General features: G+C 37.0%; 1 protein-coding gene across 3 annotated transcripts in view; it reads right to left on the reverse strand.

Moving 5' to 3' along the window:
• SLC49A4 (solute carrier family 49 member 4) overlaps positions 1-12,344 on the reverse strand; it is a 68,760-nt gene that overhangs the window by 35,855 nt on the left and 20,561 nt on the right. For all 3 annotated transcript variants that reach the window (XM_036445773.2, XM_036445772.2, XM_045583943.1), the window contains exons 3-4: positions 11,608-11,873; positions 3,827-3,956 (exon numbers count right to left, since the gene is read on the reverse strand). In XM_036445773.2, the coding sequence (XP_036301666.1) occupies positions 3,827-3,956; positions 11,608-11,873 (396 nt within the window). The remainder of the gene's footprint in view (positions 1-3,826; positions 3,957-11,607; positions 11,874-12,344) is intronic.

Raw genomic sequence — 12,344 nt, forward strand, 5'->3', positions numbered from 1 at the left:
GAAGGAGGCAGCTGATCGATGTTTCTCTCTCACTGATGTTTCTAACTATCACTCTCTCTCCCTCTCTGTAAGAAAGTCAATAAAATATATTAAAAAAAGACAAGAAAGAAAAGAAAAAGAACACAGTCAGATACACATTAAATGCATTTGAAAGGTGGCCTGGGTAAGAGAAGGGGAGAGGAATGAAAATGAGAAATATAAATAAAAGAATGAACAAGTAAATAAATGAGTAAATGTGTTTATGTGTCCTGAAGTAAAGAACATGTTCAACTCAACACTCCACCCTTCAAGTTTGAAAGGCAAAAACAACAACCACTGTCATCAAACATTAAACCAACACATAAAGGGACAGAAATGTTTACATTAGGTAATAGAGTTTAAATGCATATTAAGACATGGGAATTGTATGAATAGTAAAAAATAATTGTGGTGGAAACTTCAGCATATAACAATTGCTTCCTCACCTCCTACCCCAGATAATGTAGTTAATCTAGGGAAAAAACACACACAGTTATTTCAATGAATCCAGGAATAATAAAGTAACCAGGGTTTCTTTGAAGGACCAGAGAAAATTTAAATTACATAGGTAAGCTAGGGGAATACAGCATGGCAGGCCCTAAGAACTGCCCTGAAGAAGCTCTGTGAGTGTTGACTATGGTGAGCCAAAAGTAGAAGCAAGCAATTCTGCAGAGTAAACAGTTGAATATGGGAGAGACAAAGGAATGGTAAGCATTAGTGAAAATGATTATTTTTTAATAGAGAAAAAAGATCTTATACTTTATGGTTTACACAGAAAATAAAGATCTTGACTCTGGGGCAATTAGAAGCAAACAGAGGTTAATCAGAGTGATAATTTTAAGTTGTTTTCCCTTGTCAGAACAACCTTTTATATAACTTCTTTCATTAAAATCAATCCTTCAATGACCCCTCATTTTCCACAGAATAGTCCAAAATTACTAATATGGCATAATATGACCCTAATTTACCTCTCTAGCCTTATCTATTGCTATCTGATCTCTGGCTTAGCATAAAGAAAAACTTAAGTAGCATTTTATTTTAAAAAAAAACAACTATCATTTTAACTATTCATCTTATAAATGTGTGCCATTGATAATAATTCAATTTAATATTTCTGTTGTTGCCTATTATGTGAAAGGCAATGTACAAGGTGCTGTAGAGATATGGTTTTTAAAAACCTTTTACAATGCTCCAGAGTAAGAAACATATCTTTACTTTGTGACCTACCCATGTAATATGTACATATAGGTAGATTGAAACTCTCACAAAAGATATGTACTATATTTAGTACTATCATTACTATAAATGATGCAATAATATTATTCTACTAGAGGCCTAGTGCACAAAATTCGTGTCCAGCCTGCACCCTCTCCAATCTGGGACCCCTTAAGGGACATCCCTCTCACAATCCAGGACTGCTGGCTCCCAACTGCCCTCCCCTGTAGGCCTGGGTCCCCTCCAACTGTCTTCCCCTGCAGGCCTTGCCCCCTCCAACTGCCCTCTTCTGCTGACCTGGTAATCCTTAACTTCCCACAACTGCTCTCCCCTGCAGGTCATTTTGTGGCAGCCATCTTGTGTCCACATAGGGGCAGCCATCTTTTGTCTTGGTATGATGGTCAATTTGCATATTACTCTTTTATTAGATAGGATTTTATTCTACTTTTTTTTTTTTTTAAGTGGTCAACCTTCTTTCATTAGTTGGCTGTGAAATAACATTGAAAAATAATTTTACATAGCTATGCTAACATGGTAGTCACAAGCCAGATGTGGCTATTAAACACTTGAAATGTGGCTAGTGCAACTTTAGAACTAATTTAAAATTTTAAATGCAATGTTATTTTTTTGGTAGAACTACAATTCACTTTAACTGCTGCACTGGGTAAGATATTGTAGTGTGCAAGTTGTAGTATGTGTTGCTTCTAGTATTATATCCTGTCACTGACCTTCTTGGTGTCAGTGAAATAACTCAATTCTAAATATTTTTTACATACTAATATAACGTTGTAATTTGCTTACCTAAATGTTTTATGGGGAAAAATATGAGACTGGAATAAAATACAAATTTTGTAATGAATAGCAATTGTAACTTGCTGCAGCAGAGCAAAATGATGTCTGTTGTGTAAAACAAATTTTAAGATAATTAAGTGGATAATATTGACATGTTCAACAAATACACAGTGAATTTTATAAGAAGTTTCCACTGAAGTAAAGTAAAAGATAATCAATTAAAGCCCAACAATTGTCTATAAAATATAAGACCTTTAAGATAATATCACAGATGTAATGATTCTAAGCTTGAAAAATTGTAGGTACATATTTTTAACTTTAAATAAAACAGTGCAATATGGAAGACACTGTTCAATTGTTAATATAATAAAATTTAAATGCAGACCAAGTATTTCTAATGAAATCTAGCATCCTAATTGAAATATGCTATAAGTAAAATATACACCAGATTCCAAAGATTTTGTATGAATAAAAGAATATAAAATACCTCAATAATTTTTAATATGAATTAATATTAAAATAATATTTTAGATATACTGGCTTAAATAAAATATGCTACTAAAATTAATTTTTACCTATTTATTTTAATCTTTTTAAATGCAGCTACTAGAAAATTTTAAATTACCTATTATGTCGCTTGTATTATAATCCTGCTAGAGGCCCGATGCACAAAATTCGTGAGGGTAGGGTCTGTAGGCCTGCCCAGCAATCAGGGCCAGCTGGGGCCTTCCTTCCCTTGGCTGCTGGTTGCCGGCCAGAGCCTTCCTTTGTTCCGGGCCGCCTCCTGGTGGTTAGACACGTCATAGCGAGTGGTAGAACTCCTGGCTGGTCAAACTCTCAAGCGGACAATTTGTATATTATCCTTTTATTATATAGGATTAAGTAATATTACTGTGGACAAAAAGACATAGTTCTTGACCACAGGGTCTTACCATCTGGTGAGAGAGGAGGACTAGAAAAGAAAGAACCAACCAGAGAGAGTTGCTGACGAATCACTAAAAACTTATTATAACAAACTGGGGGGAAAATTCCAAAGATAAGTTCTAATGGCCCAAATGCAAATCATAATCACCAGTGATGATCTATATAACCAAAGAATCGAGTTCAGTAACATAGCATTTAAGCCTTCAAGGGCAGAATTTAATCTAATTAAATTTAAACTATTCCAATAAAATAAAATGTTAAGTTTCTCAAAGTATGATCCTACCAGAGGCATATAAATAAGTACTATTTATTTTATTCATTTTTTATTTTAATGTGTATTAAGAAATACAAAACAACCCAACCAATGTGGCTCAGTGGTTGAGTGTCAACCTATGAACCAGGAGGTCATGATTCCATTCCCAGTCAGGACACATGCCAGGTTGCTATTTCTATCTCTCTCTCCGAAATTAAAAAAAATATATTAAAAAAAAGAAAGAAATATGAAATGAATAAAAAGAATTTACCTAATAGGAAAAATATAACAAACACATAAAACCCTTGATTTCACAGATACTATTATGTGATATGGCCCCTTATAAAAGAAATTATTTAAATGAAAGATTTAATTTTTAAAATGTTAAATAAATAACAATAGAGACAGAGAAGGGAAAAATTATGGAGGTTTTTGTTTTGGGCAACTTTTTAAGATAGATTTCTGATAGGAAGTTCCATTAAAGTATTTAATCTAATTTTTTAAATCAATTATTTACAAACTGATTAATAGATTGCTGAAAAATTATTTTAAATGATCTTAAGTAAATGTGGAATTATTTTTAAAGGTGCTATCAAACCACTCAGTAATTCTAAGTACATTTACCTTAATAATCTACAAAAGCTCCGCCGATAACTCAGTCGCTGGCTAGCTGCAGCGACACTGGGAGGAAGGGGAGGCCGGGGTGGGAAATAAGCGAGAGTTGCAGAAAATATTAAGCAGACCACTCCAAATTCTGAAAAGAAAAAAAAAAAAGTGAAATGTTAACCAGATGACACAAACAGTTCAACATTTCAAGTATTATTTATCTAACAAATATTTACTAAGCATCAACTAAGCACTAGGCATATGAAAATAGGTGAAATATAGTACCTAACTTAACCTAACTGTGTGAGAAACATCATATGTCAAGATACACATTTCAGCAGGCCACAGGTAAGAAGTCCTACAGTTAGCAATGAAGTGTGGTGGTACTATGGTGCAGCATACAGACAAAAAGATGAAGGCAGTAAGCAAAGGTTGGTCTATGGAGAAAAGGGAGTGGAGCTGGGTGGAGGGGGGCCAAGCGGAAGGAAGAGGGAACATCTATAAGTGTCACCACCACCAACAGCAAACGTTTTCCTCATCTCCCCCAAAATACCACCTTTCCCATTAGCAGTGACTCTCCTCCCCACCTTCATCCTCCCCAGCTTGTGGAAACTGCTAATCTATTTTCCATCCCTGTGGCTTTGCCTTGTTTGAATATTTTATATAAAAATATAGATACAATGAAAAAAACAACAACACAGTCCTGAACTGTAAGAGATTTTGAAACAGGTCTGGGATGGTTGTCTAATAAACATGGTCTTCATAAATAAAAAATAAATATGAGAAAACATGTAGGAAGAGATCAGGAGGTTTGTTTGGTGAATGATATGATATTCTAATGTAGGACAGACTCAATTTACCGGCTATATTGGAAATTTGAACAGAACAGGAAAACATACAAAATAAGAAACTAAGAGACAGAAAGTAAAATTTATAAACACAAGACTAGCTACTGCAGAATATTAAACAATCAGAATTAAAATGAATATCGCAGCAATCTTAGTTTGGCATTATCACAGGAGGGAAGATTCCTAGGTATCCCGAATATTCCCTCCAGAGATCTGTTTCCTAGAAGTCCCACCTTTTGTTAGCTGTGCTTAATTTAGTAGAAAAAAACCAAAAGCCTTAAAGTATACACCTGTCTATACTATTAATTAACTTGGAATCTGAATGAATCACTTCCTCTTTCTGGGCCAATAAAGGGTTTGGGTTAAGTGATTTCTAGAGGACCTTTTAGTAGGATAATTCTAATTCTAGGACTATATTCTTAGTAAAAAATACAACATTCTTACTTTTTTAAAATATATTTTATTGATTTTGTACAGAGAGGAAGGGAGAGAGATAGTTAGAAACATCGATGAGAGAGTCATCATCGATCAGCTGCCTCTTGCACACCCCTGGGGATATGCCCGCAACCAAGGTACATGCCCCTGACCGGAATCAAACCTGGGACCCCTCACTCCCCATCTTATGCTTTTATTATTACAGATGCTCATTCATTGTTACTAATAAATAAAAGAACTGTAAATTCAAACAGTTCATTAACTTTAGTTGCTTCTCAGATTGACATAGAATAAAGATATCTGTGGTTAAGTGTCATAAGAATGTTGTATTTTTTGCCGAGACCGGTTTGGCTCAATGGATAGAACATTCTTATGACACTTAACCACAGATATCTTTATGTCAATCTGAGAAGCAACTAAAGTTAATGAACTGTTTGAATTTACAGTTCTTTTTATTAGTAACAATGAATGAGCATCTGTAATAATAAAAGCATAAGATGCTAATTAAAGTGGACATCCTTCTGCAGCCGTGGGATGGAGGATCCAGGCCACTGCCATGCCATGGCTGGAGGGAGGGAACCAGGCAGCCGCGGTGGCTGTGAAAACATACTCTTGCACCAATTTCGTGCATCGGACCTCTAGTCTTCTATATGCTTATTGGCCACGTGTATTTCTTCTACTGTGGTTGCCTTGTTCCTATTCTTTGCCCATACTTCAACTGGCATTTTTTGTAAACAGCTTGAGATATACTTCCCATAATATACAATTCACACTTTTAAAGTGCATAATTAAATGGTTTTTAGTGTATTCACAATTGTGCAACCAACCATCACCTTAATTAATTTTAGAACTTTTTCATCATCCCAAAAAAGGAAATTCTGTATTCATTATCTGCATAAATATCTCAGGCCTACATTACCATTAATCTACTTTCAGAGTCTATTTCAGAGACTATTATGGAGATTTTTTATAAACGAAATCATATAATTTGGTGTGTTTTTTTGTGTGACAGGCTTCTTTCACTGGCATGTTTTCAAGGTTCATCCATGTCGGAGCATATATCAGTACTTTATTCTTTTTTTTTTTTTTTTTGTCAAGTAAAATAAAAATACTGCAAAGATATACCACATTCTTATTCCACGAAATTGACAGAAATTTTGGACTATTTCTACATTTAGGTTATCCTATATAATAAAGAGGTAATATGCAAATTGACCATCACAAGATGGCCACCACAAGATAGCCAGCAGGGGAGGGCAGTTGTGGGCAGTCAGGCCAACAAAAGAGGGCAGTTAGGGGTGACCAGGCCAGCAAGGAGGGCAGTTGGGGGCAACTGGACCTGCAGGGGAGGACAGTTGGAGGCAGTCGGACTGGCAGGGGAGCAGTTAGGTGTCAATCAGGCTGGCAGGGGAGTGGTTAAGCGGTAATAAGGCTGGCAGGCAGAGGCAGTTAGGGGCAATCAGGCAGGCAGGTGAGCAGTGGGGAGCCAGCAATACCAGATTGTGAGAGGGATGTTGTGGGATCTGGCCTAAACTGGCAGTCGGACACCCCCTGAGGGGTCCCAGATTAGAGAGGTTGAAGGCTGGGCTGAGGGGACCCCCTCCCATGTGTGAATTTTGTGCACTGGGCCTCTAGTAATGAATACCACTACTATGAACATTCATGTACAATTTCTTGCACAGATGTGTTTTCATCTCACTTGGGTATATACGTAGAAATGAAATTGCTGGGTCATATGACAATTTCTGTTTAACATTTTGAGGAATTGCCAAAATGTTTCCAAAGTGGCATTTTATTTCTACTAGCAATGTATAAGGGTTCCAATGTATCATTTCTCCACTTTCTCACCAACACTTATTTTCAATTTGATTGATTATAGCCACCCTATTGGGTGCAAAGTTTATCTTTATTATGATTTATGGCTTTCATTTGCATTTCCCTAATGACTAATGACAGTAAGCGTATTTTTCAGGTGCTTGTTGGACATTTTTATATTTTCTTTAGAGAAATGTCTATTCAGTCCTTTGCCCATTTTTTAATTGGGTTGTTTATTTTTCTGTTGCTGAATTTTTAAGTTTTAAAAAATATATTCTGGTTAAAAGTTCCTTATCAGATACATAATTTGCAACTATTTTCTTCCATTCTATGGATTGTCTTCTCAGTTTGTAGATGGTGTCCTTTGAAGCACAAAAGTTTTAACTTTGATGAAATCAAATTTACATGTTTTTTTTTTCTATTGTCATTTGTGCTTTTGGTGTCCTTTATAAAAAGGCTTTGACTAACCCAAGCACATGAAGATTTACTCCTATCTCGTCTTATATAAGTTAATTGTTTTAGCTCTCACATTTAAGTCCACAATCAATTTTTTTTTTTTTGACCATGATGGTTATTATTTGCATTGTTGTTGTAAGAGCACTTAACATGAGATCTACCCTCTTAACAAATGTTTAAGTGTACAATATAGTATTATTAACTATAGACACAATGTTGTATAACAGATCTCTAAAACATTTGTTTTCATTTTTTGTATTATTAGGTTGAAATAAAATATTATTGAAAATAAAACCCTGGCTGGGTAGCTCAGTTGGTTAGAGCATCATCCTGATGTGCCAATGTCATGAGCGCAATTCCCAGTCAGGTCACATACAAGATTCAACCAATGAATACATTAAAGAGTGGAATAACGAATCAGTTTCTCTTTCTTCCTTTTTATCTCTCTCTCTAAAATCTATAAATAAATAAAAATTATTTAGAAAATAAAATAACATTTTGTATTAACCATATTGGCAAGGATAATATTCATTATTGATCATAGTGAGATAAATTTTATATTATTATACACTTTTGTGAATGTGATTTTTTTTTTTTTAAATCAATCTTTATTGTTCATATTATTACACAGGTTCCTCGTTTCTTCCCCCCTCCACCAGGTTCCCACCCCACCCTCTGCCCCCTCATCCTCATCCATTGGTGCACAGTTTATGTTCAGTCTCTTCCTCCCTCCCTTTCCCCGATAGTAAATCCCTTTTCAGATAGCAAATCTGTTACTTAGCATTTTCTCATATCAATAATACCTCCACATGCCCAATGATACACTTCACACAAAAGACATTTCCTAATAGGACAACCAGCCTCATCCAGGCCCCACCCAAGGCACTCACAGATCAACACCCCAGGACTATACTAACTCAACACATCCAGATATAAGCCTTCATCACTTGATTCAGCAGACCCTCAAGTTCCCGCAAAAGTTTCCAGCCATGTCTGAGAGGCAGCCGTGGGGCAGGGGCAGGTGAGGAGCGAGCTGTTTTGGGCCAGGCTGCTCCAGGCCTGGCCTCTCACAATCAATTTTGAGTTCATTTGTGTAGGGGTGTAAGGAAGGGGATCAAATGGATTCTTTTGCATGTGGATATCCAGTTATTCCAGTATTGTTCGTTGAAAAGACTTTTTCCCACACTGAATTGTTTTCGCACTCTTCTGAAAAGTCAATTGCACATATGCAATAGTCTATTTTTTGTAATCTCACTTCTGTTCCATTGACTTATATGTTTATCCTTATGCCAGTACAATTCTGTTTTGATTGGCATAACTTTGTAGTAACTTTTGAAACTGGGAAGTGTGAGTTCTCCAACTTTGTTCTTTTTCAAGATTGTTTTGGCTATTCTAGGTCCCTTGAATTTCCATATAAACTTTAGAATCAGCTTGTCAGTTTCTGTAACAAAGGCAGCCAAGTATTATTTGGGCTTGCACTGAATTTGTAAATAAATTTGGGGATATTAGCATCTTCACAACACTAAGTTTTCACATGGGCTCTCTTTCCATTTCTTTAGGTCTTCTTTCATTTTTCCCAACAGTGTTTTGTAGTCTTTTAGAGGTCAAGTTTTACCTTATTTTGTTAAACTTATTCATAAATATTTTATTCTTTTTGAGGCTATTGTAAATTACATTGTTTTCCTAATTTCATATTTGGATTATTCATTGCTAGTGTACAGAAATACAATTGATCTTTATATATTAATCTGGCATCCTAAAACTTTTTTTTAGAATAAACTTGTTCATTCTTACTGAACTTGTTTTTTAGATCTAACATGTTTTTAATGGGTTACAGGGGATTTTTTTATATTCAAGATCATACCATTTTCAAAAGAGATAGCTTTGCTTTTTCCTTTCTGATCTAAAATGCCTTTTATCTTATTTTCTCAGCGATCCAGGTTAGAGCCTCCAACACAATGTTAAGCAGACATAGAAAGAGTTTACATACTTATCTCGTTCCTGATCTCTAGGTAAATGCATTCAGTCTTTGACCAGTAACTATGATCTTATCTGTGGATTTTTCATATATGTCCTTTATAGACATTGCAAAACTAGACATCTTTGTCTTATTCCTGATCTGAGGGGGAATACATTCAGTCTTTGACCAATAACTGTGACCTTATTTGTGGGTTTTCATACATGCCCTTTATGAGGGTGAGAGAGCTCCTATATCTCTTTCTGATTTGTTGAGTGTTTTTGTCTTGAAAGGGTGTTGGATTTGTCAAATGCTTTCCCCCCCATCTTTTACGATGATTGCATGGTTTTTCTCCTTTATTCTACTGATATGACATATTCCATTAGTTGAGTTTTAAATGTTCAAACAACCATGCATTCCAGAAATAAATCCTAGTTAGTCATGGCATATAATCCTTTGTATATGTTGCTGGATTTGGTTTGCTAGTATTTTTTTCAGGAATGTGGCTCTATATACCTAAGAGATATTGACCTATTAGTCTATATTTCCCTTATGATGTGATTGGAATAATTCCGTGAAAGAATCATTAATGTTTTAGGGTAGCAATTCTAGCAAATGTTTTTAATGGAATGAGGGTTTTGGGATAATATTTCAGGAAGGCAGGTTGGTAAATATAAAAGCAATGAAGAAATAACTGGGAAGTTTTAAGTAGGTTATCTGCTATACACAAAAATGTCTAAAATCAAATCACTTGAAGATATAATCATTGCTTACATTTTCAATAAAAAGAATGATATAACTGAAATAGGGTTTAAAAGTTGTTTCCCCTGCTTTGTGTTTTATTTGTCTACTTATTTAATTTTTACATTTCAATTTTTTCTCTTTAGTAGGAGTAAGGTGGGTTAAATGCTCTATATGCTGCCCCTATTTCTGTTTTCACTTGTATTCCCTTCAAACCATATTTTGAAATGTAAATCTCACCTTTAATTCTCTAGCATAAATTCTTCAGAGTATGGCCACTACAGAAAATGTGGTGAATTTCAAACCTTTAGTCCTATTTAAAAGGCTTACAGGGCCCGGCTTACCTAATCTACTCTCACCACACCTAAGCCACTCTGGGCTTTAAGTTGCTTGAAGGTAGTACACTCTCTCCCCTTACTGGGCTCCTCTCCATGGTTCTCTCTCTGTTATATTCTTCCTCCTACCCATTATACTTGGCTAACTCTCTGCCAGCCTGGCTTCTGGCTGAGTGGCACTCCCCCTGAGGGAGCACACTGACCACCAGGGGGCAGCTCCTGCATTGAACATCTGCCCCCTGGTGGTCAGTGCGCATCATAGCGACCAGTCATTCTGCTGTTCAGTCGATTTGGGTATTAGCCTTTTATTATATAGGACTAGAGGCAGAATGCATGAAGATTCGTGCAAGAATGGGCCTTCCTTCTCCTGGCTGCCAGCACTGCCTTCACTCTGGCCAGAGCAGCCTTTCCACTCTGGCCAAGAGCCATCTTTCTGCCTTCTCACACTGCTCAGAGGCCCAGAGTGGCTGGGTGGTACAGAATGCCTGCGTACCACCACTGGCCACTTGGTGCCTGATATCTTTGTTGGGTTAATTTGCATACTCACTCCTGATTGGCTGGTGGGTGTCACAAAGGTACAGTCAATTAGCATGTTACTCTTTTATTAGGTAGATATGTAGAAAAGAGATTTGACGTTTTACACTGAGCTTAATTGTAAGCGGGTAGGAAAAGTAAGAAATAACCTTCCATGTAGCAAGAATACATTTGAAACTTAACTTGCTAGAAAGGGTAAGTTTCAGATAGGCCTCTCCATCCTATATAATAAAACTCTAATATGCAAATTGACCAAACCATGGAATGACCTGTCGCTATGATGCGTACTGACCACCAGGGGGCAGACACTCAACGCAGGAGCTGTCCCCTCGTGGTCAGAGTGCTCCCATAGGGGGAGCTCTGCTCAGCCTGAAGCCGGGGTCATGGCTGGCGAGCGCAGCAGTGGTGGCGGGAACCTCTCCCGCCTCCCAGGCAGTGCTCCTAAGCCAGCAGGCGGACATCCCCCGAGGGGTCCTGGACTTCGAGAGGGCGTAGGCCAGGCTGAAGGACCCGTAGTGCACGAATGTCTAATACTACATAACAAAGAAAGCACTTATACGCATATGTATATATTAGCCCTCTTAAGTATTTCATAAGTGATCTGGTATACAAAAGCAGAGTGAAGATGACTGGGATAAAAGACAGAGTATAACAGGAAGAAAATAAATGTTAAAATACCTGCATATAACACGGTCTCTATACGGTCTTTAATGTGGGCCCTGCTATTCTCGGATGCAAGAAGAGGCGCCGTGCCGTTGGGAGCTGGAACAAGAAGTGGTCCCACTAAAAACGCGCATGCTCCGCCGAGGTAACTGAGCATGGACGCGACAGCCGTGGCAGTGGCCCGCTCGTCTGCAGAGAACCACGTTGTGGACAGGAACGGAGCTGCATTCATTACGGTTGGGCCTGCCAATCCATTTAAAAGCTGTCCTCCATGGATTAGTCTGGAATTAAACAAATTAAAAGGCTCTGAGGTAGGTGAAACAGGCATTTTCTAGACAAGACAGTAACTAAACAGCAGTTAACTAAGGCAATAAGAATACATATCTGTACCCACACCTGAAGGGTAAAGAATGTTGACTCTCCGAGGAAGTTTAAATACAGTCATGGTTACCCCTTATTCTGAAGCCTATGATTTGTGCAACACACCACACTAAAGACTTCCAAATAATCTTGTTTCATTTGTTACAACAACACTATGTGGAAGCTATTATTATCCCCGTTTATTGAGATGTGAGAGCTTCATTTAGAAAGAATGAGAAACTTGCCCACGTGCTAACAGGCAAAGCTGAGATTTAAGTCTGACTCCAAAACCCTTACTCATAAAGAGACCTAGTAAGTGCTACCAGCCCTACAAATAACACAGTTATTTAATGAGCTCCACATTTCATACCTACTCTGTACCGAGTGACAGA

This window comes from Pipistrellus kuhlii, unplaced genomic scaffold, assembly GCF_014108245.1.
Source record: "Pipistrellus kuhlii isolate mPipKuh1 unplaced genomic scaffold, mPipKuh1.p scaffold_m20_p_2, whole genome shotgun sequence".
Lineage (NCBI taxonomy): Eukaryota > Metazoa > Chordata > Mammalia > Chiroptera > Vespertilionidae > Pipistrellus > Pipistrellus kuhlii.